This window comes from Pollicipes pollicipes, unplaced genomic scaffold (genome assembly GCF_011947565.3).
Source record: "Pollicipes pollicipes isolate AB1234 unplaced genomic scaffold, Ppol_2.1 Scaffold_4295;HRSCAF=5057_pilon_pilon_pilon, whole genome shotgun sequence".
Classification (NCBI taxonomy): domain Eukaryota; kingdom Metazoa; phylum Arthropoda; class Thecostraca; order Pollicipedomorpha; family Pollicipedidae; genus Pollicipes; species Pollicipes pollicipes.
Window position 1 is genome coordinate 39,526,466 of NW_023596461.1, and position 23,188 is coordinate 39,549,653.

Sequence of the window (23,188 nt, forward strand, 5' to 3'; positions counted from 1 at the left end):
GGGACCAGGATGTAATAGATGTCATATTGTGATCATTGGTTACAAACTTCTTATCTAGTCATTTTGATCAAGTGAGGCTGGGTCTGCTTTGCCAAGCTGTACTGGAACCGCAGCTCGTGGCTCTTGACCTTTGATGTGTTTGTATATGGTGCTAGACTAGGCACCTAAGCATGTTTTTTTCGCTTTGTGTGGCGCTCTTAACAGGGTGCGCCTTTTGTATCTGCAAGTGCTTTCGTTGTCAGTTGCCATAGAATGAAGGGCAATTTGTGGATGAGGTTTTGTTGAATAGACAGGGTTGTTAAATATGCAACCTGACATTTTTAGTTCAAGCATATCTTGTAAGCACCTTTCTCATGTACTAGTCATCTGAACGAGGCGTCGTGAGTTTTGCCCAGTCGATGCAACCTTGTGTTTGCTATTATCGCTTTGTATTTTTATATCTCTGCTGGATGTGTTGTACCTTGCGCAATGTTTGGTACAATCTGTTGTAGTACTGAGCCCTTCGCTTACCGTTTTTGTGTATGTCCCATACGTGTTGGGATTTCATGGAATAAACATGACACTTGGTCGACCACCGATTGCTTTTGGTCGCTTGTTACACCTGGTTTTACTATCATGTCATCAGCCTTCGCCGTTTCAGTTGGTTCCGCTGTGATTGCCGCCGGGAGAGGGGAGCGGCATGCCCCGGTGTCACTTCCACCATCTGCTGTCCTGGAGCAAAAATAGAACGACAGGGAGGCAGCCCTGCACGTCTTGATTTAACCCAGATCATTTAAGGCTACTTGTCATGGTTAGCCTGGCAACAGCTGAAACGGGGGTCAGAGCTGTGACCATCTCTGAAGGTTTTGCGTGTCTGCCGGGGGAAGTCGGCTGAAGTGGAGCTGTGCCTATACTGGCGCCCGAGAGGCAGCGAGATGCCATCCCGTCACCCAACAGAACATTGACCTGGGATGACCCAGAATGAAAGAGGATGATGCCGGCGCACTGGTAACAGCTTTTTATACGGCCTCGGCGATTTCCGCGGTTTGATCTGTTATAATATTGCCATGAAAATGTGTCTAAGCCACCACTGACATACAACAGGCATTTTGGTTCATGACATAAGTCAGCTGGGCTGGCTTGACTTCGATGCTCGACCTCAGTATTGCCTAGACAGTCACGTAGAGTATTCTATCTTTTATTACTTTGTACAGTATCGCGTCAACGAACTTCATATACTTTATTTACGCCCGCAGAACCTTTAGCCCAGCGGCTGAGCCAAATATATCACCAATAAGGCATGGGGCAGTCATTAGCAAGAATACAAGGTCTTGGAGTGTGAAACTCGGTGTGTAACCAGCAAGCCGTTTTGTAAGCCATTAACCATTTAGACAACCACGGGTGTGGTTAACAGGTGATACCACGTATTCTCGCGACCCCCGTGTATGTGGGGCAGATCGCGTACACCAGCCATTAGCTGGCTTTGGTGTCCACTGGCGGGGCCCTCGTCCGAGCGTCCGCACGTGCTCTGCGGACGGGTCCTTGTGCGGGCCAAGTCTCGGTGGGGAACTCCCAAGCACGCATAGCCTTTCCCCCACCGCTATCCATTGTACGTCCCATAGCCCAGAAACTGCCAAGAATATCTGAAAAGGCTCCAATCCAAACCAAATCATTACAAAGGCAGCCAGTTAACAGACGCGTAGATACAAGTGAAATTGAACGATAAAAGCGAGATAGACACGTGAATGAGAAAGGGAGAGAAGGTGCGGCGTGTCAAAAGTGTGAGATGTGTGCCGAGAAAGGGAGAGAGGGTGCGGCGTGTCAAAAGTGTGAGATGTGTGCCGGGGCGGCGGCGCGCTGACGGCCGCGGCCGGTCCGCCAGGGATGGAGCTGCGCGCGCGGCTCGAGCTGCAGCGCGGCCGGCTGCGGCCCGCCGAGTAGTCGCGTCACCACGCCAGGACGGCGCCGTGTTCGTGGAGCGCCGCGGCCTCGACGGTTCGTCTGGAGCGGCGGCCGGCCGCGCCACACTCGGCTACGGTCGTCAACCCGCGGCCCGACCTGCAGGTGGGCCGGCCTCGGCCCTGGCTCTGCCTCGGCTCGCAGGACGTCGCGCACAGACCTGCCGCTGCTGCGCCAGCTCGGCGTCACGCACGTGCTGAACGTGGCCACGGGCGTGCGCGACCTGTTCCCCGCAGGAGCTGACCTATCTGGCGCTGCCGCTGCTGGACGTGCCGTAGCAGCCGCTGGCGAACGTCTTCCCTGCGCCTTCGACTTCATCGAGGCGGCGCGCGGCGCCGGCGGCCTCTGCCTGGTGCACTGCAACGCCGGCGTGTCGCGCTCTGCTGCGCTGGTCACCGCCTACCTGATGGAGCGGCAGGGCCTCTCGTTCAGCGAAGCGCTGCAGCTCGTCAACGAGACGCGCCGCGTGCGGCCCAACCCAGGCTTCCAGAGCCAGCTGATCGACTTCGTCGCCGACAGCTGCGCGAACAGCGCGAGACAGGCGCCCGCTGACCGGCGCCGCGTGGGCCGGTAGGCTGGCCAGCTGGCCGACCCCGCTGATGGTCTGACAGGCCGGTCAGCTGACTGGTGGATTGCTCAGCTGACTGATAGACTGGTCAGCTGACACTGATTCACTATCTAATACCAGTTCACAGTGCTAACGCAGTTGATTCGGCAAGCTTTTAGCTAATATTACCAAGCAGTACGGGGTTCTTGAGTTTTAATTATCAGGTTTTTAGGCTAACTTGGTCCGTAACGTGGTTGAAGTAACGTTGACAGTTGACTTGGTGAGATGTGTCTTCTTCGCACTGGGGTAGGGGGGAGCTTCAGTTTGGGAGTGGCTCCAGTTGGCACATGTACATATAGAGCCCGATCGCGTTCTAGATCATTTAGCGTGTAAGTGTTGGCCTTCGGCTGATGTGTAGAGCTGTGTTAGGGCCATCACTTGCTAATGCTCGAGCGGTTGTGGCTGCGGGGTCGGCAGCTGGATGCCAACGGCTGCAGGATGTCTGGCAGGGTATCCAGGATACGCGATTGGACTCGTGCATCTACGGTATCGGTGATTGTTTGCGGCGTTTTTTTTTGCCGGCTTGTGGCATAAGCTATCAGGTTATTGCGGTTGTGAAAGATTTCTTGGTTGACACCGATGTGTTGGATTATTTCACATCCTGTTTGATATGAAAACAGGCTTAGCGCTGTGGTATGTATCGTATATTAGGGCTTGTTGCCGAGATATTGATCACTATCCGTGGCCTTTCCCTGCGTATCGTGTGCTTGAGTGCTCTAATCTGTGAAATTGTCGATAGGCATCTGATGACCCTCTGTCGTTGCCATCGCGGTATCCGTAGTCGTGTCAGCTGTGTTATGTTGCGACGGTTATTTCTCGCCGTGTCTGTCTTTTATGGAACCTCGAGCTTACTTGGCCGGAGACGACAGTGTGTATGGTGTGCGCAGTGTGTGTCACGGGAAAGCGCGACACGGGCAGCGTAACGTCAGTGAGTTCCCTAAGCGACCATTGTCCGAATGGAGGCTCCGACAACAGACGTATAGTGTGAGGTACAGCACGCGACGTGTTTGGGGCCCGGTGTCGGCGTGAGTGTAACCATGGTGCTTTCGACGCTGGTACGAAGGGCTCTGCATTCAGTTCGTCGCACTTGACCGTGATGAAGGCCCGTCTTCCATCGCCGGCCCGGACAGCTGCATGCCACTGCTCCGAAGCTGGTCAGGCTGGCTCGTCCAGATCCTTGGCTCCGATATCGCTCCGCTGACAGCGCTCAGCGGCCGTTGCGCAAGAGTTGATGGTTCCCAGTTCCGTATAGTTACTCACCCCAGTGACAGTAACGTTGAAGGACGCAAATGCTCCGCTAAGCCGGCCGGCCGGGGCTGCGCCAGCGCAGTGGCCGCTGAGCGGCGCCCAGCGACGCCCGGAGTCGGTGCCGCTGCCTGCCCGTGGCGCACAGCGCTGTCACTCGGACCGGTCCTATCTGCGTCTTATCGGTCGACTCTCGAGCCGGCGGGCTCATGATGCGGGGGGCTTCGGCAGGTGTTATGACTGGCCATGGTGCACTGGTACTGCTCACGCTTTCATTGGCCTCGGGTGACGTGGAGAGACGCGGGCAGTGACAGGGTCGCCGTGTCTTCGAACTGGTGGGTAACTTCTCTCAACTCTAACATTGCGATTGCTGCATGAGTTGAGATCGTGCACGACCCATCTCGTTTGTTTGCTAATTTTTCGGACAGCCTGCGCTTTAAATAGGCAAATGCTTTGTTGCGTACGCACATTTGTCAGCCATTAATGCTTTTCAATACATATGTCGATGCAACTTAGTTTTGTAGTGTCTTTGGTGGGATCGGCAGCTCTGGTCACATGCGCGTCCGCGGCACTGTGAGCGACACGCACGACCCTCAGCCAACCCCCAACCGGTCATATGGGTACGGAGTCATGCAAAATTATGCGCACGTGAATCCGAACTCGTCGCTGTTGGAAAGGGATTCATTGGGGCCCTGCGTCAAGCTCCACGCGTCCTCATCAAGACTGGCTGCACCCCTGCACGCACCCTTGCTCGGCAACCCGACGGCATGCCATCTCAACCGTCAGGGCTGGGCGGCTTATGCACCAGCCGTACAGCCGCCTCAGGACTGCCGCCTCAGATATCGCCACCACGATGTCGGCTCCCAAGGTCGGCATGGAAGGCTCAGCACTATCATTGACCGTTTGGATGCGACAGTGGCGTAAGTGGCTGGATGCGACAGTGGTGTAACTGGCTGGATGCGAAAACGGTGTCACTCCGATGCTTCTCAGGATGTCGTGTTATCTCATGTCGCCGCCATCCAACTGCGAATTGGAGCGCATGGCTACCTCACCCATATTTAGCATAGCTTTCCGGCACATGCACGTTGGCAATGGCCCGTGCCACTCCGCCGCGTCAGAGCGGCACGGGTGTCCATGTGTATCCTTTTGAGTGGGCCACTGGCCTCCAATGTCGGATTTGCCCCCCCCCCCCCATTTTTCCAATGGTGGGTAACCCAATGGCACTTAGAACGAGCAGGACATTAAAATCGGTGATCGAAATGAAATAAGTTGTAAAGAACGGTTCTGCTAATTGTTTCATAGGTAAAATGAACAAAGAAAGTGAACACTTCGGTGTAATATTCAGCTAAGTGCAGCTGACGGGGCTAATCACTCATCTAAAGCTCCGCGTTTGTAGCGAGTTACTTTTTGAGTCGCGCATAAAGCATAGGTAGAATTACGCAGTTGAATGGCTCGTTGACTTTGGTCTAGTTGTGTTCAGTTTGCCCGAGTGTTTGGCATTGATCAGTGGCGTTTCAATTTCTGCGAACTGCAGCAAGCTCCGTTATTTTGTCACATCTTGTCGGAGGCTGAAAACGAACAGGTCTAAACGTTAAGATCCAATAACGTGAAGTTATTAACTGTTTACGTCCGGAGGAAACCTTAGAATGTGCCGGGCTTCACTTAGCGTGAATATTCGATGAAACTGATAAGAAAATCCGACGACCGATACCATCCGACTAAGCTGATGGTGGCAATCGATCGCCACTGACCATCAAAATAACGGCAGCTGTGTTGAACACGCCAACGCGGTGCTGAGTTACAGCCCGCTTTGCGTCTACCAGCCTGGGATTCCGTGTCACGCTTTAGTACTCGCGCACATAAACTTGGACTTTTTACTCCCGAAGCTTTACACGTCCCGTGTCTTAAGCCACATAATCCTGCGTCGACTACCGAAACCTGGTTTCGACGATGGACGCCAAACGAACAGGGAGGGGGGGGGGGGGGGGTAGGGGTGCCCCAGCCCCATAACGCGGAGAGAAAACTGGTTAAATCCTGCGGTAAATTCTGCCAGTTAGTGTATTCAGGGCCAGGTTTTTCCCCGCCAGCCCCAAGCCCATTTTTGCGCAGTTCCACCCCTGTGGTGGAGGCTTAACGTCCGTGACACGCGACGGATTCGCCACCAGATTACTTCAGCTTCAGGTCTGAGACTCCAGGGCCCATTTCCCGAGCAGGGACAGAGGCCAGGCCCGCCATTGACACCGGGCGAGCCCTCAATCAGTGAGAGACCCTCTGTGTCGGTCAAGGGCCCACAGTACCTATCAAGGGTCATGTATTGGCAAGGTGCCCGAATCTGCCGGGGGCAATGTTCGAGAGGGACCGTACAGGTTCCCGAAGTGACCTGCGATACCGACGATCAAGGGCCGGATTGGAAGGCACCGTGATTGGTGATAGTTCACGTTAGGGCCCTCGTCCTGCGGGCGGGGCCCTCAAGTGTTGATCAGAAGGTCGCTTGCCCCAAAAGTCTAAGGTTATTTATCTACTTCTCGGATTCTGAACAAAGGATGAACATTCCCAAGCGAAGATGGGTTGGGCCATGTCGATGCAAATTCATCAGCCAACTTTGATCTAAATCTGCGTTCACCATGTTTCTGTAGGTACAACGGTTACAACCCAGGACAATTCGGGCACATCCCTGAATGCTATCGACTTAGAAAGAGTCTACTTAATCAGTGCAAGAGGAACACAGCGTCGGCTGTTTTATTCCATGCAATCACTGGACTACTGGTTCCTTTAGTTTATTCACTTCAAAATACAAGTAAGGATTTATGTGTCGATATCTTGGTGAGTTCTGTGGAAGAAAAATGTAAATATTGGCATAAATCAGAAGAAAATCGTGTCCCCGAAATCAAGTGGGCCATATCTGGGATTTATTTGGTAGGAACCTTTCACCACAAGGCCGCCCTTTGTCAACCCTGTGCCCTCCCCTTACCAAGAGTGGCTGTTGCACCTGCGGGGGTCCGGCCATTGAGCACCGAGAGTAAGGGTATATTAGTACAATCCGCATGGTCACGGAAGATCCAGCTGAACTAGCAACGTTTTTACAATCAAGCTGCGTTGCACATGCCACTCACCTTACGGGCATTTCATTTGCCAAACGTTCGAACTGTAGCAGGTTTGTGGTCGTTTTCCCCTCAGAGAGAAAAAAGCTTGCAACAGCGTTCCCCTGAAGCACAGAAAGCTTGCAATGCGTATGTGTTCAAATGAGTGAGGGAAAGCCGTTCTGAACAGGAGGGAATCTACTTAAGCGTATTTGGGGAAAGGCTGAGAACCATTTCGGAACTGATGTGTGGAGGAATGCGTATGTTTCGTTTTAGATTAGCTGAAATGCATACGTTTTATCAACGCAGCTTTGGTGTACTGAAACCACCGTGTAAACCAGCTTAATAGCAACAGATATTGTAGAAACCGTTAAAAAACCTTTGCAATCCAGCGTTCACTAAAAGCCTACTGACGTCGGCAAATGCCTGAACGAGAGAGCATGTGTCCCGACAGGTAAGAAACGAGTGTTGCATTGGCTCAGCATCCACCTTACCTTTAAACATTGCTTGTCATGGCCCTTTGTTCAACCAGGAGCTTAGATGAAGCCAAGCAAAACGAAGCCGACAACGATTACGGCCCGTGTACTGTGGAAGATCAGATCAGCGGTACGGCCCGTGTACTGTGGAAGATCAGATCAGCGGGACACGTCACGGTACCTAAATCCAAGACCAAAAACAACACCAGAACACGAACCCCCGTTCTTTAAAAACATGGGTGTCCCCTGGTTACAAATCTGACCACAATCCCTGCACAATACTGCCCATCACAACTGGCCAACGAAGGATCCCAATGATAGCATCAAACTTAACATCTGTTACCATAGTCCAACTACATCCTCCCTGATCATGAAAAATAGCCCTCCATGTGATTTGACTCCATTCAAAGGAGGGAATATCATTGTCACCATAAACGCAACATACGGGACTGTGCGCTCGTACCTGATAATGTGTACATTGACCTCACAACAGCGATGCTCTCGACGTCCGGCCATGCACCAACAAATCGGCAGTCACGCGCGCACGCCCACACTGAGACCCAATACAAAACCCACTGACACGCCAAATGCTTAACAACACAACATCTATCGCACGCAATACATAGAAACGAAGACTCATCGCTCTAGAAACTAATCAGAAGACTGAGACTCATCGTTCTAGAAGCGATACACACCCACAAGAGGACCCTTTTTATAAATGAACGTATGGACGTGGAGCCCTCCATCTGTACGGACGGCTACCATTAGGGTGGAGAGACCAGAAACATTGAGTGTTTTGCCTGACACAGATGACCGTCGTCTGAGCATGATGAGCATATATAGTGTCTAAATGCATATGTCTGCATTGCAATATGCATGCAGTATGCTTGCTGTCTATCGGTATTACAAAAACCGAACTACGCAGGCGTGAGATCCACGTTGCAACAGCCACAAGAAAGCTTCAATTTTACAAATATGCGATTATATCGACTGATATGGTTTATATACTTATATACATTTAAACATATATATATATATATATATATATATATATATATGTGTGTGTGTGTGGTGTGTGGGTGTGGGTGTGGGTGTGGGTGTGTGGGTGTGGCTGTGGGTGTGGGGGTGTGTGGGTGGGTGGGTGGGTGGGTGGGTGTGGTGTGTGTATGTGTGTTATGGAAAACCAGAGCATAAGTAGGCGAAATCTGGTAAGTTTTTTGAACCTGTTCCTTATGGCGACTTCCGAGGCCCCGCCCCCCTCCCTTATCATTTTGAGAAATCGACACCCTTGCAGAGCGGGCTGAGCCGCTGGCTGGTGTACGGCAAGGGGTCCCTCCGCAGCATGCCGTCGGGTGCGGGTCTGTTGCTCCCCTTCCCACCGCATTGGTAGACTCCTAAGTCGGCTCGACTCATCGCCGTGGCGGCAGCTTGTGGTCGGGGCGGGCGACGTCGGTGTGGTTTGCAAGGCCAGGTGAAGGTCGACTTTCAATCCGGGCAACCCCAGCCTTTATGCGCTTCAGAGCTTCCTAGTGATCCCCTTCGAGCTCAGTTTCAATCGCTGGTATGCTACCAGAGGTGCAGATCCGGATCGTGTTGACCGGTATGTTTTCATTAAGTGCAGTTGGGCTCTGACACTTTTGGCCGACATGCCCCTGGTATGTCCGGTCATCTCAGCAGTATCGTGTAAGCTCCCGCGCCTCTGGTATGTCCGGTCATCTGTGCTGGACAGCAGGCGAGGCTGTAACGCCAAATGTTGTGCCACCAGTCAACGCATCGGTCACTCCTGTGACCTGGAAGCCAATCAGTCCAAAACTACAACTGTTCGGAGGGCATCTCTGTATTGTACTGGAACAGGCCGAAAAGGATCGTCAATAGACGGCTCGTCACCCTGGAAACGAAATAGACTGGCATCGACACTCCCGGCAGATATTGCCGCTTAATTCCCAGTAGCTCCCACCAGAGCACAATGGATCTGTCAAGGTCATTCAGAAGGGAATGGGTGAAGGCATCGGTTCGTAGGCCGGTGGGGCAGAGATACGCGGCACCAGCTTATTGCGCCCGTTTCGCCTAACTACGTCGTTTGGCAGAGGGACGTTTTCGTTATTTCCGACGAGGTGCTTTGTCGTTGCCAGCCGTGATGTTCAGGGAGACCGATGTGAAAGACGACGCATGCTGGCTTTCAATAGGCCAGCCCTGCCATTTTTTTCCTGGCAGAATGCTCTGACCTCCAGAATTTGCTGTTTTGTAGAAATAATTGCTTTAAGCGAACAAATACTCCAGTAGTAAGCTCGCCCAAAAGTCCCAATCGTCAAGCGTCGTTTACAGTTCCAAAGAGCCCATCTCCGAGTCTGGTACGCGAACTCAACAACCCCGCCTCAAAAACGTTCTTATATTTCGTTGCATTCACTTGCATATTTACAGCTTTATGCAACCAATGCGATTAAAGGCAACGACCACGTGTCAAGTCACATATGCAGTCACATGGACACACCAAGCAGTGATGATGAATGCGATGCCGATGCCGCACGATGCCCCGGGCACGCGGGAGTCGCCACCAAACGTGGGCAACGCGGGAGTCGCCACCAAATGTGGGCATGCTCGGAGCGCGCCTGCAACTACCTCCGCTGCCACGTGAACAGGGGCGTAGCTTCGCAAAGCAAGATGGAGGGGGAGGCTCGAGCACGGAAGTGGCTAAGCCTACCCTCAAACAGCCAAAGCAAAACGGGGAACTTGCCGCATCTTCCTAATTAAAGTTGGGGCCTATCGCTCCCCAATCCCCAAATTAACTAAGAAACTACGCCCCTGCATGTGAGCCTGTGATGACCCATACGACGGAATCGCCCAATAGACGTCAGTCAGTCAGGCGTGCAGTAGTGGCGGCAGTCAGGCGTGCCTGCAGCCGCCTGACTGCCGCTACCAGGCGCTAACTCTCACCCGAGGCGGCCTCAGTACGGGAAGTATATCCGCTGATCCCAGACTGTCTTGCGTGGTGACGTCCTCCGCGGCCAGATCCATTGCGTGGCAGGCCGGCGGCGGGCGGCGGGCAGTCCGCCGCGCGTTCCCGGCGGGGGCTGAAGGGGCGTCTGGCGCCACCCGGGCGACCGCTGCGGCGGCGGGCGGGCCGACCACGCCCGCCGTCCCGTCTTGCTCCGCTGTGAGGCCGGTGGCCCCTTGCGTACCACCGTGCGGCGCTGGAAGGGCGTTGTGGGGTCGGCAAAGCGGCCGGGCGGCCAGCCGGCTGCCAGAAATACGGGCCGGGACGAGCCCGCCCCGGAGCGACCCGTCAGAAACTGGCCTTGCGACGTGCCCGCCGGCCGGAACTGACCCTGCGCGGCAAACCGGCCCTGCGCCAGCGTCGGCACCGGGCTCGTCGGCTGGAACCGGGCCGCGCGCGGCCCGCTGACGCGCCCCGTTGGCCGCCAGGAGGACGGGCCGCGCGCCAGCCGTGCCGGCCGCGCCGACCGCGCCGGCCTGCGCCGCCGCCGCGTCCGCCACCTGGCCACTGAACAGCACGTTCGCCGAGGTCACGTCATACACATAGAAGAGGAACGGCCGGTCGGCGACGAACGACGGCGTCGGCGCCGTGAAGAAGCTGCGCGCGCTGATGCTGATCGAGGTGGCGGCGGCCGCCTCGCTGCCGCGCTCGTCCGTCTCGATGATGGCGCTGTGGCGTGCATCACTCACGTAGAGGCGCGGGTCGGGCGACATCCGCTGCAGGTTCGCCAGCGACGTGAACACTTGGCGCACTCCCACCTGTTGAGGCAGACGCGACGCAGTTAGCCCGGTGCCCAGCACGAGTGCAACCGCACGGCGGGTTTCCCGCGCCCGGCCGCAGGCCCGCGGCTGGTCGTGCATGTGCGCCTCGGTGGTTGGAAAACCCTGGCCAGCGGTGACGGATGTGGGGGAGGGGGGACCACGCACGTGTTTGGTTTCAATGGAGCTTCCACCGCGTGGCGCCCCCGTCCCCTCCGTAGTCGAGTACAACTGGGCACCTGACGACCACGCCAGCTACTGTATTGGGCTTTCTATCAATTATGAGCGTGGTTTTGCGCGACACAGATTAAAGGGTACAATCTAGATTTGGGGACTTTGAGTTGGTTGGAATAATCTGCCGAGCGGGGCAGTTCCACGCTGCGTACACTGCTCTTCCATCCTACTGTGGCCGATTCCATCCTTCACCTGTCCCCACGTGCCTTCATGTGAAGGATGCAGCAGGTTTGCGCTCACCCTTTTCAGCACGTCCGTCAGCTGCAACTTGGTCTGCACACGGAACTTCGGAAACTTTATCTCCACCTCCTGATGGCGCATTTGTTTGTACATTGCGTCAGCGTCGACTTGATTGAGGGTGTCCCCTACACTGGCGCCCTGGTCGGGCAACACGAGGATCATCTGGTACCTTTCGTCCTGTGGAGAGCAAGTGATTGACGTAAGGGTGTGCAACAGCCCCTCGAACACAACGACACGCGACCTTGTCATCCCCGATGCGGTCAAGTTCGTGAGCGCCGCATAAAAAGCTGTTAGACTCATTTGCAAACGCTTCCTTCTGCCAAACCCTAGATTTTGCACCTACAAGAAAACGAGCCGAAAAACATGGACTTCCTCAACCAAAGCTAATTCTACTCTATGATAACCCAGCATAGCACGTGGGCATGGCACCTGGGCATGGGCTGCGGGACAGACTGGTGCCCCCAGTCTGTCCCACAGCCCATGCCCGCAAGGTGCACTCCAGCGTAACCCCTCCCGTCAGAGGCCGCGATACGTGTTTCCAGTAGTCCTCCCGCATGCATAAAACGTGAACATGTTGCAGCTATCTTGCACACCCCAGCTACCGAATTTCTTCACCCAAAACAAACTCCACTCCTTCGGTTCCTCAGTACAGCACCCTACACCCAATCCGTGCAGCTGGGTGCGCCCTCGTCGCACACCCACTGGGGTGTGCCCCCGTCTGACCCACCGACCTCACTAGGGGCCAGACTGTCTTGCCCTCCCCCCCCCCCCCACACACCCTCCCCCACCAGTCCGGCCCGGGTCGGTCTGCCCACCTTGTAGGGCATGGCGATCGCGGTGAAGCGGCCCGACTCGCTACGCAGGTAGCCGTACTGGCCGTCGCCGGCCATCATCTGGACGGTCTGGCGGCGGCCGTCCGCTGTCGTGAACGGCGCCGGCTGCGTGCGGCGCGCATCGAGCGCCGTGCGCCACTCGGCCCGGAAGTAGATGGCGCTGACGAGCACGGCCACCAGCTGCGCGTTGCCCGGCGGCAGCAGGTCACGGATCTATCGAGTGGACGAACCGATCAGCTGGGACTCGACCGCGGCGAGGGCACGTGGTTTCGGCCAGGGAAGCGCTGCATGCTAATGACCGCGCACCTCAGCCACATGGAGGCGCACGCGAGCTGTACCATGTGCCACGCATGCCATGGTGTGGCCTGACACGCGGCTGCGTACTTATGTGAGTGATGGGTGGCCCTTGAATACTTCAACGACTGATGCCAAAAGTCAAATGTCGACTGCCCACGCGCGCCCAGAACCAGCCTCCACGGACGCTTTAGCCGTGAACAAGTCCTCCACAGACATTTAGCCGTGAACAAGTCCTCCACAGACGCTCTAGCTGTGAACAAGTTCTCCACGGACGGTCTGGCTGTGAACAAGTCCTCAGACACGACCTGTTTCAGACCGTGGGGTGTGGTGTGACGCGTTCGGACCCTGCCCGCCACGGGCCGACCGCAGAGTCGGGCAGGACTCACCTTGCCCACTGGTCTCCTGCTCGACGCGTCTGTTGATGCTGCCCGGTGGCGGCGGCCGGGCTGGTGGAGAACGGCTGCGACTCCACCAGCGCGCCGTACGCCCGCACGGCCCGCTGGTACGCCGGCCCGCACGGCCAGCTGACTGTCGTGGAAGAAGGCGGTGAAGAGGCGCAGCGTCAACGCCCGGCTGCTCGACGCTGGTCTGCGGCGCCCGGCGCCGGTCGCGGGCCGAGCAGCTGGCCGATCTCGCGCCGGGACGCGCCGTCGGCCGCCTCGTGCAGCAGCGAGAGCGCCGTCGCCACCGAGTACGGCGAGAACACCACGTTGGCGCCGGCCGGGGACACACCGGTGATGGTCTGCAAGAAGCGCAGGTCAGCAGCCGGTACCAAGTGGGACGACGTGACTTTGGCGCGGAACAGAGCGGACTGATGTAAGGGACGAGCAGCGCCAACTGCCAAAGACTTGGGCATTGTAAGCATGAAGCGGCCAGGCTTGTGCCAAAATCGTCGCATGTGATGGTAAGTGCGGTCGGGCCAGTTCTCACAGTTCAGATTCCAACTGTCAGATGTATCGAACTACCCTGAACTGACTGGTCGTAACCCAAGATCTGTCTTGGCCTGCACGCGCGCGAATTCCGGTTTTCCTTACGGGGAAAACCAAAATTCGCGCGTATGCAGATGCAGATTGAGGACTTCCTCAGTTAAGAGTAAGTCCACAATCTGCGTCCAAGGCAGCTCTGCTAAGATGAACGTGAGCCTGCGTCCCAACTGTTCCGCGCCCGCCCACAGCCGTCAGTGGCGCGCACGCTTGCGGGCGCACGCCGCTTCCGGGCGCGACCAACACGGTAGTATGAACACGTCACCGCACGACGTCGAAATGCCACTGCGCCCGAAGCGTGACGCTCCCTCCCCCTCCCCATTTCCCCGCCTCCGTGTGCACAGTCCTGCACAGTGCACGTGCAGTGTGCGGGCCCCGAGCCGAGGGGCTCGCACGCGCACGTGGACGCCCGCGGTTGTCTGTCAGGAGCTCTGTGGGCGGACGGCCGCAGAGTGAGCCGATGGGGCCACGGAGGGGGTCACCGGTGGATCATGTGTCACCATCGGACCCCGCCGCCTAGGCAGTCGTAGTTACCATCGGTGGTGCTATCCAATTTCTTAGCAGAGGGGGACGATTCGGCGTATATTTGTTAGTTTGCGGAAAAAAAACGTGAAAAACGTGGAAATTACAAACCGTACTGCGGCACACCAGGGCCAGGGCCCATCGTACCGTCACCTACTGTTTAGACATAATTTGGGTACATCTCCTACACTCCAGTGTGCTTGACCCGTATTTTCCAAGCAACGGTGGAGGTAAGTTCCACTCTGAACATATTTCCCCCTGGAACATCCCATTCAGGTCCGTATATTTGCCGTCGGTTGGAATCATCGGTCCAAAATCGCAACCTTTGCTTTCTTGTCTGTGGTTTCGCAAGTCATGGCAAATGAGCTGCAGCGGCTCGGTGCTGTTGGCGACACCTCCAAAAGGCAGGCGTCCGCGGAAGACGAGCTCGGCCGCGGCGCGCAGTCCGTTTGATAAACACTGTTAAGCTTAGTCGGCACGGGGCCTATCTGACTCTCGCCAGCTGCCACTGAGACGTCATCACAGAACGGGTCCGGCGAGGCCGCGCCAGGGCTACAGACTCGGGCGGCTGAGAGCGCCGCACCACACCTAGACACCGAGCGCTTGCGCCGGGCCTACGGCGGACAGAAGAGATGTTCACCTCGTGAAGGTGTTGGACCTCCACCGCTCTGAGGGAAGATATCCAGCGGTGATCCCCACACCGACGCGCATCGTCAAGGCCACACTGTTCCCACCGCTGGCACAGTCTGCTTTCTCACGCGGAACCCAAGCCGAAGATCCGTAGAAAATTGGCATCACATTTGAATAAAAGGTACTGCCGATATGTAACAAGGTCTGTGTGTGCAGCTGCCCTATACAGTTAAGAAAAAATAACAGCGGACATATGTGGGTCGCATGGAAGGCAACGGATCTAAGCCGTTGGACTGCGCCCCGTGCGTGCGTGGGCGTCCTTTCCCTCGAACAAGTCCGCGCCTATCCATCTCAGTGCAGCGCTTGCCGGTGATCGGCATTGAGCGCGGCCGGCCGATGGCTGCTGCGCCAAAGAACGCGTCCGGCCGATGGCTGCTGCGCCAAAGAACGCTTGCACCGATGGCTGCTGCGCCAAAGAACGCGGCCGGCCGATGGCTGCTGCGCCAAAGAACGCTTGCGCCGATGGCTGCTGCGCCAAAGAACGCGGGCCGGCCGATGGCTGCTGCGCCAAAGACAGTGCGGGATGTGACCGTAGACCCACGCCTCCCCAGAACAGGGACGCGACTGAACACATCACGGACCACCCGGAACCTCTGCATTCTTGACCGGTTTGTGGAGGTCAAAAAACGAGAAGCAAATGCGTCGAGAGGCGTGACGAAACTGTTGTTCCCTAGCTCAGATGCTACGCAACAATCCTGTTTTAACGTTCAGACTGCGTTCCGCCGGCCATAAAGATGTCGTCCACCGGTCGTCCTCTGTTCGATGAAGGGACTGGAACGGCCAGTGTTCGCCAGCCAACAAAGAGCTGTCGGCTGCAGGCATGCAGAACCGAATACACTCTGAATGGGGTCAGAGCTGAACCCACGAATCGGGACCCCAATCGACGAACGCTACTCACGATTTGCCGCTCGGCAATCGACCGAGAGTAGTCCGAAGCAGGGGCCCTGCCCGCCTGGCAGCTCTGAGCAGATTTTCCAGTGGTGTGGCTCCACTACGATCAGTTGGAAACGGCAGCTAATTGGTGCAGACCGGAGGGGCGGCGCCGCCGGACGCCGGTAGGGTGGGAAGCCGGCCGGCCAACATGCCATCGGACAGGGCGGGCCAACATATCTCTTCGCCAGTTCTGACTTTTAGGAGGCCCCTAAGTCCATGATAGGCCATGATGTGGTTAGTGGCAGTCATGCGGTCAGAAGGCAGGCCGTGATCAGGGACGCAATGTATTTAGGGTGGAGAGGAAGCTTCAGCTATCTTGTATGGTCGGAAATAATCGCACCACAGGCGTCATGAATGATAGCGAGCGTCAATAATGCAAAGCTCTTGAGTGCTCGAGGGCCAAGTCATGGCAGAACCACGTCACGTCATAATGGAGACAAGACCCGAACCTGCGACAGCAGACGGCTTAGTGATGCATGCAAGTTGGATGCGTTCAAACTGCCACAACTGAGAACCCTCGTGGCGTAAAAACGGCCCCCGTGTCGCATACAAGCTGTGAATGACAGCGTGCGAGGTTCAAGTACTATTTCTGTTGCATTTTTGTCGTGATAGGCCGCTGTGCATAAAAAGGGCCGTCGTCCCGCGGCGGTCTCTTCCTCGCCGGAGGTCACCATAGCAACTGTCTGCCCATCCACAGGTAATTGCCCGGCTGCTCCTGCCTCCGCATGCGCCGAACACTGATTTGGGGCGACGCGATAAAATTTCCGCCTTGGCTGTGATGGCATACATGCCTGCACCTATCTTCTGCCACCATGCCTCGGAGGCCTGCTCCAACATTTACTCCTATATATCTTGTGCACACCACATCAGCATGTTACGCGCCTAGCTTGCGAAGCAGTGATTGATTTTGACGCTCGCCGTACCCAGTTAAGGACGTTTTTTGGCGGCGCGTATTTCGGTACGTCCGCCTCCGACAGCAGATCACAAGCATGCACCGGCGCGCGGCCGCTCGCCAGCGGCAGGCACTGTGCGGCTTATATGACCGCGCGAGTGTCAGACTCCTATCGTGCGTGCCGGCGGCGCGCACCGGACACATTGCGAGCGCGTGACGCGTCCGCGTCCGTCTCCGGCGCGAGAGCCGCTTACTTTGTGCAGGAGCTGCTGGAATGGCATGCGCCGGGACTGCCCTGCGACGCTCGCCGCCGCCACCAGCAGCAGCGCGCCTGAAAAAGCACCACACGAGATGCGTCAGGGCGGCGAGCAGTGACGCGCTCCGGCGGCACTTCCGGCGCGCAAGTGTCCGGGCCGACGGACTTTTCAGAGCGGCGGGTCGCCATGGCTGGCGTCAGCCGCTTCGACGGGCAGGGGATGTGGTATTCGTACACCAATGACGTCAGTGGCTGACGCGTGTCGGAGGGCTGAGCCTGAACAGGCGGTGATCGGGTGCAGCCAGAAGTACTGTGAGTCCCGAGCACCGACTTGCTCCGAAATGTGTCACCCAACAGCACGCACTGCGCACAGTTGACGACGCCAACGTGCCGCCAACTCTGACGTCACTGCAGAGGGGGGGGGGGGGGTGCAGGAGCACCACTCACGCGTAGAGATGGGGTCACGGCCGGGGCTCGGAAAGGTCATTAAGCGCCTTCCTGGCCCGGTTTTTCAGCGTCACCGTCCTGTGAACAACGCTGGCCTGGTTGCCAATGTAATTGTTTTCAGCTCTGCATTCAGCTAGGGTATATCAAGGTCGCGTGCTCGTTTGTAGTGCACGCAGCGTGGCCGTCGCAAGAAGACCAGATGAAATGCAGTGCGCACATGCCGCATTGCAATTTGCTCTGTTACTCCCCAACGAATAAAATATAGGCATTGTGCGGTCATCTGAGACCCAACTTATCGGGTACGATTTCTGAGTCACAGTGCATCAGAGCAACAGCCACATATATAAATCCAACAGGTTCTTTGCGGGCCGGCGAGCACTGCTGTCCAGTTGTCAGCCGTTGGACGACCAGTGAATAACAAGACTTGTTTTGTAACCGGTGGAACATAACTGAACGTTTAGAAAAGGATCGATGCACGACATTTTGGCCAAGGAACGGCTATCGCGTCATGACCCTAAACACCTACAATAATTACATGTCGCCGTATTTGGACGTCCGTAGCATTTTGAAGGAAGTCACTTTGCTGAATGGTGAACACTGACGAGACGTGTCGATGTCGGAAGGCATGACGAAGCCTCTCGCCGCTCGAATATCGCATGGCGAAATACCACACAACCCACTTTAATGTGAGCCCGCGTTCCACCCGCGATCTTAAGCAAGGCTACCCACTGGTATTGAGGGATCAAAACTAGACATCAGTGTTAGCTAGTCAGCAAGGTGATGTCTTGGGACTGTTCAAGGATGGGGCATAGCAAGGATGACATGGAATGTATAAAGAATAGCATGGTATATACTATTGAATATATCTATAGATATGAGGATAATACGGGATACAAAAAGGACGATATGGAATATATAAAGGATAATATGGGATGTTGCTGCAGTTGGACTTTGAAATTGTACCAAAAGTGACAAAAGATGATAGAATATATAAAGGATAGCATGGGATGTATAAAGGATGATATGGAATATGTAAAGGATAAATGGGATATATCACTGAAGTTGGAACTTTGAAAATCAACCAAAAGTGGCCTTGTTCAACGTGTAAACACAACCCAGGAGTAAACGAAATTTTGTCTGCCAATGTTGTGTATTTATTGTGTTTTAATTGCATTTTCAATGCCCTGTATTAACATTTACGCACGTCACACAAAACCAAGCCCTCTATCACGCGCAGCTGGGTGTACTGTCCATAGCACAACCGGCACTGACGATAGCCAAATACCAAGTCAAAACGGTTGCGCACGAGCTCGTTCGCCCTTCTCTCGCCCTCGGCTAATGAGACCCCTTTCACCGTCAGTGCAGCGCCCATCCACCCGCCGAAATCCGGGGGCATTGGTGCAACTTCCAAAGGTAGCACCTGCTTCGTAGGGTAGGTCCTTTGAGTGAATAAAGAAGGCATACAAATATGCGTATTTATATATATACATATATATATATATATATATATATATATATATATATATATATATATATATACATAAAACTAGAAAGACACATTGATAGATACGAAGCGAAACAAAAGCTTCAGCGAAATGTTCATTCACTGGTGCAGTGCCAGGCAAAGATCCTGTTCTAATATTCAACCGTATCATCCCCACATAACGTACTGCAATGATTCGTTGGACCGTTCGCTGGCCGTACCCGCCAGTAACATGAATAATGTCCTCAAAACGTCTTGCAGACATAAGGATGCTACAAAACGAAAACGCGTAAGTTGTTCAGCGCAACTGCCACGAACATTGCACGCGCACAAGAGTGGTATTAAATGCCCTATTCCCGCTGAATAACTAGGATAAAAAAAGATGCATTGACAGCCCGACAACTGGAACAAGACACATCGAATAACAATTACAATCAGTGCAGACATCACTTGCGGTCGATTCAGCCGAATGAGCGTCGCGCCGTCTCCGCATCTAGCGGACCACTCACCGATACAGTGCAGCGCGCCCATCGCCATACTCCGAGCTGCGACCAATGAGATCCGATGCCGCTGCTGCCCGCACACCGTGCACCACCCGCGACCCTCCCCTGCAATGTGGCGCCGTGTTATGCTTATAAACGCCGCTCCGGCTCAGCGCCGCCCGGCAGAGGGCGCTCAGGGGCGCCCTGTTTGTAACGTCAACCGCCCCCTCCCCCCGCCCCCCGTGCCGGCGCGTGCAGGGATGGCACCCGTCGTCATGGTGACGCGTCGCACGGCCCCGGCCGGCTGGCGGGGACGGGAGCCGGACCTCGCTCCGTTGATTGGCATGTCAGTCGAGCCGGGCTGGGGAGGGCGAGTGGGGCTGAACACCCTTCCGGAACGGCGTGCGTCCTGTTGCCTGCCGGTAACGATTGCTGGCGCCGACTCTGCGGACGCCACTGGTCAGACATGTGGAGGGCTGGGCGCTCTGGCGAAGGCCAGAACTGAGCAGGGCCACAACACCGAGGCTGCCGCTGCAGGCGTTGTACGTTACGTTGATGATCGGGGCCCCAACTGCGCCGAGCCGGACCCCTCCCACCCCCCGCCCTCCCGCTCTGCCGGGCGTCGGCCGCCTCAAGTCCCGGAAGCACAGCGCACCCGTTGGCTGATGCTTCTTAGGTCGCGCTCATGGACCCCCCCCCCCCCCCCCCACCCCGGTAGTCGCCAATGAAATCTGATAGCTGACAAGTTCGTGCTGAGGGACGTTTTGATTAGATACTATTTTCCAGAAGAACAACACAACCGGCTTAGCCAGGAGCAGCGGGCCTTGCGGGCACGAATGCACCTGCTGGAATTCCCGCCACCACGCAGTCAGTCACCAAAAGAACACCTGTCAGGATTTTGGGTTCCTAGGACTGACCACGTCCTCGCAACAGACCACATAGCGACGGAATGTGAACGCTGAGCCCCCGGTGATGTGGAATTCCCTGGATAAGACCTGACAGTTTCGGACCCAATAAACGGGAGCTTTGGGGTCGGGATGGCTTTCATGGTATGCTTTGTGTCAGACAGCCGAAATCAATAGCACCCGCACTGGTCGTTGCACGTTGTTTCCCGCTGGTTGTACTCTCCCAATCATTACTGGTTTAGTGCGTCACCATTTCCTGTGTTTTCAGCCGCCCACTGACAGCGCGGGTGATATCATCGGTTGCATTGTCCTCTTATTTACTACCAGTGGAGCTGGTCCACGCCCAGTGGGCACCGACCCGAACGTGCGATGATGCGCGGGCCCGCATTCAGGGATTCCGTGTTGACAACGCGGGTCGAATCTCTTCCGGCTGGGTATATATACTGTTCATCTGATTCAATGCAATGCAGGGAGTGAATTCCACTGCGCCAGTCCTACTGCGCCGGATTCCGATTGTCGTCCGTTGCAGTCCAGAGGCAGCTTTCCTAAGAGTAACGAGGTGGACATTGGGACTTAATAGGCCTCGTTGGCTTATTCGCGTCTCCGACTTTGGCTCCGGACTGTTTACGCACGCTCCATCCCAGCTGTCCTGATCGCATGTTTACGCACGCTCCATCCCAGCTGTCCTGATCGCATGTCCCTGCCAGTGCGGAGAGATAAAGACTCGTTTTTTTGCTTCCCATATCACCCTAAGCTGGCAAGTCTAGGTCGATTTTATCGTGCTGTGTCGTCAGTTTACCTTGCACGAGCAAAGTCCGTGTCAACTCGCATTGGGCGAGGGCCTGCTTAGCAGCAAAACGTGGACAGAAAAAATCAACAGCCCGTTTGAAGTGCAAACTGAAGAGACGCTTTCGGGTTTTAGGTAATTCTCCATGTGAAAACAAATATACACAGTACTCATTGTATTAAAACAATTGTAACAATAAGCTTTACAAACATTTAGGGCGTCGTATAAAATATTGGTATCTTGCACCCACACAATGACAATTTACGTTCGGCCACCAGGCCTCACTGGTAACCTGTTCACGAAATTGTCCGGCATGCATTCACGTAAAATTTACTTCATCGTTCTGCGGCGCATGACATTTCGAATCTAACAGTACGCGTGTCAGTCAGTCACTTTGCAACACATATGGGGCCTCTCCATGCGTAAAGCCCTGCGTGCACAGTTTCTTTCAGATTCGAATGGACCCATCTGTACACGGTCCACATGTGACGCGTTTTGGCAAACAACTACGATGCACAACGTTTCAACGCTTCTCGGAAATGCAGCATACGAGGCCAGCCACTGCCGTGCTCACATTCCTCCAACACACTCGTATCGCGCTGCCGTCGACCGCTCGCGCCCGGGCCGTCGGTTTCCCCGAGCCGCTCGATCCACGCAGGGGGTGGGAGTGTGGGGGCCGGGTCCGCGCTCGGCCGGCTCGTGCCGCCGACGGAGCGTCCGGCCCGGCGGGCCGCCGCCGCGCCAGCCGCGCCACTAGAAGTACACTGCCACCGGACTCTGCTCCAGCTCGGCTGACGGCGTGTTGGGCAGCGGCGTCACGCTGACGTCTGGGTCCAGCTCCGTCTGCCGACAGCGCAAGCCCCGTCAGCTCGTCAGCACCAGCTCCGCCAGGTCGTCAGCATCAGCAGGGCGGCGGTCGGCCGAACCTGAGGCGACTCCAGCCCTGGGCGTCCTGAGACGACCTCTTCGGAAACCAGGAGCCCGACAATATTCGCCTCCCTCATGTGCTACTAGACGCGCCAGGTGTTAGCTGTATAATAGCTTCACAGGGACTGAATACGCCTGGAAAAGAGCGGCCCCAATCTGTCAAAGACCACTGGGATGACTTAAGCCCGCACAAAGATCCCAAACTACTTTCAACGAACAACTTCTGAGTGAAACGAAAGCTCAGGCAGTTCAAGAGGTACTGGAGCAAACGAAACACCGTTAGTTGGCTCCAAGGCAATCTTCGAACTTTGCAAAGAACTGTCGGCTTCCAACAACACTCGCGGAACGATGGATTAGCCTGCATTGCTCGGGTTTCCCTGCAAACCGCGACCGTACGGCGAATCTTTTGAGCCACTCCCGCTATCTCTGGATCTGGCCGTGGAATGGGAAACATCATGAGAGCATTTGGTATCTTACCAACGCCCTGTCTAACAGAACCTTTTCGGAGTGACTGATGTTGAGCATAGTGCCAAGCACCTAATGGCCATAAGAATCGCATGACAGCATGTAGCACCCGCAACCGCAATGAAACCTTTAAACTGAGGCCAAACAATAACTAACGATGCTCTACGTCAGAGACAAACTATAATTCGCAAAAAAGTCACGGTAAAGGTCAGACCAGATCGAGCTGCCTTATGCTCTTAACTAGTCATGAAGCAAATGAGTCCGTGGGCTTTCTTCCGAGGCATTTTACCCGATGTGGCGTTAGAAAGATCTAGTCAGTGGTCATTTGGATTTGAACCATAAAGTTGGTTTACGGAAAATTCTGTAACAAACTGGTATTGTAAGCTGTTGCGATGTCGCATTTGTAAGGAGTCTTGCATGACCTTTTTGCGACTTAATGAGGTCTCGTGTCATATGATAGCAAAATGACTCATTTCACGGCTACATTACATGACGCGTGAAATGACGCGGTTTCAGATTGGTGGATGCCCCCAATCTGAATCGCTACATGAATAGCCATACATCATCAGCAAGTCAGCATAATAAAAAACCACACATGTCCGCAACCGAGCTAAATAACTATTTGTCAAACATGTGAAATTGATAACTCGGCAGCACCACCAATTTCGATCTAAAACGGTTGATAACTAATTCCAGAAAACCAGAGGCGTTAC

The 23,188-nt window shown here is 55.3% G+C and overlaps 2 protein-coding genes and 1 long non-coding RNA gene across 3 annotated transcripts; 1 reads left to right on the forward strand and 2 right to left on the reverse strand.

Annotated features, from left to right (window-relative positions):
• Positions 1 to 973: 973 nt before the first annotated feature.
• LOC119097529 (dual specificity protein phosphatase 19-like) lies at positions 974 to 3,326 on the forward strand. Its single transcript, XM_037220562.1, has 3 exons — positions 974 to 987; positions 2,083 to 2,470; positions 3,285 to 3,326. Exons 1-3 carry the CDS (start codon positions 974 to 976, stop codon positions 3,324 to 3,326), a joined length of 444 nt encoding a protein of 147 aa, XP_037076457.1.
• A 5,832-nt stretch (positions 3,327 to 9,158) lies between these two features.
• LOC119097530 (serpin I2-like) lies at positions 9,159 to 12,910 on the reverse strand. The gene is made up of 4 exons (XM_037220563.1): positions 12,389 to 12,910; positions 11,574 to 11,750; positions 10,602 to 11,099; positions 9,159 to 9,191 (listed from the first exon to the last, which is right to left on the reverse strand). Exons 1-4 carry the CDS (start codon positions 12,464 to 12,466, stop codon positions 9,159 to 9,161), a joined length of 786 nt encoding a protein of 261 aa, XP_037076458.1. The 5' UTR covers positions 12,467 to 12,910.
• Positions 12,911 to 13,397: 487 nt separating this feature from the next.
• On the reverse strand, positions 13,398 to 19,522 carry LOC119097622 (uncharacterized). The gene is made up of 3 exons (XR_005094171.1): positions 19,419 to 19,522; positions 16,978 to 17,054; positions 13,398 to 13,445 (listed from the first exon to the last, which is right to left on the reverse strand). It is a non-coding gene; the product is annotated as an uncharacterized LOC119097622 (long non-coding RNA).
• Positions 19,523 to 23,188: the final 3,666 nt, after the last annotated feature.

Coding starts and splice junctions, on each gene's coding strand:
- LOC119097530 (XM_037220563.1), bottom strand. CDS start 12,466: ATGATGGCCGGCGACGGCCAGTACGGCTACCTGCGTAGCGAGTCGGGC. Junction 11,751..12,388: donor CGATCGCCATGCCCTACAAG/GTGGGCAGACCG, acceptor TGCTCTCCACAG/GACGAAAGGTACCAGATGAT. Junction 9,192..10,601: donor TCCGGGGCGGGCTCGTCCCG/GCCCGTATTTCT, acceptor GGCCTGTTCCAG/TACAATACAGAGATGCCCTC.
- LOC119097529 (XM_037220562.1), top strand. Junction 2,471..3,284: donor CCGACAGCTGCGCGAACAGC/GCGAGACAGGCG, acceptor AATTGTCGATAG/GCATCTGATGACCCTCTGTC.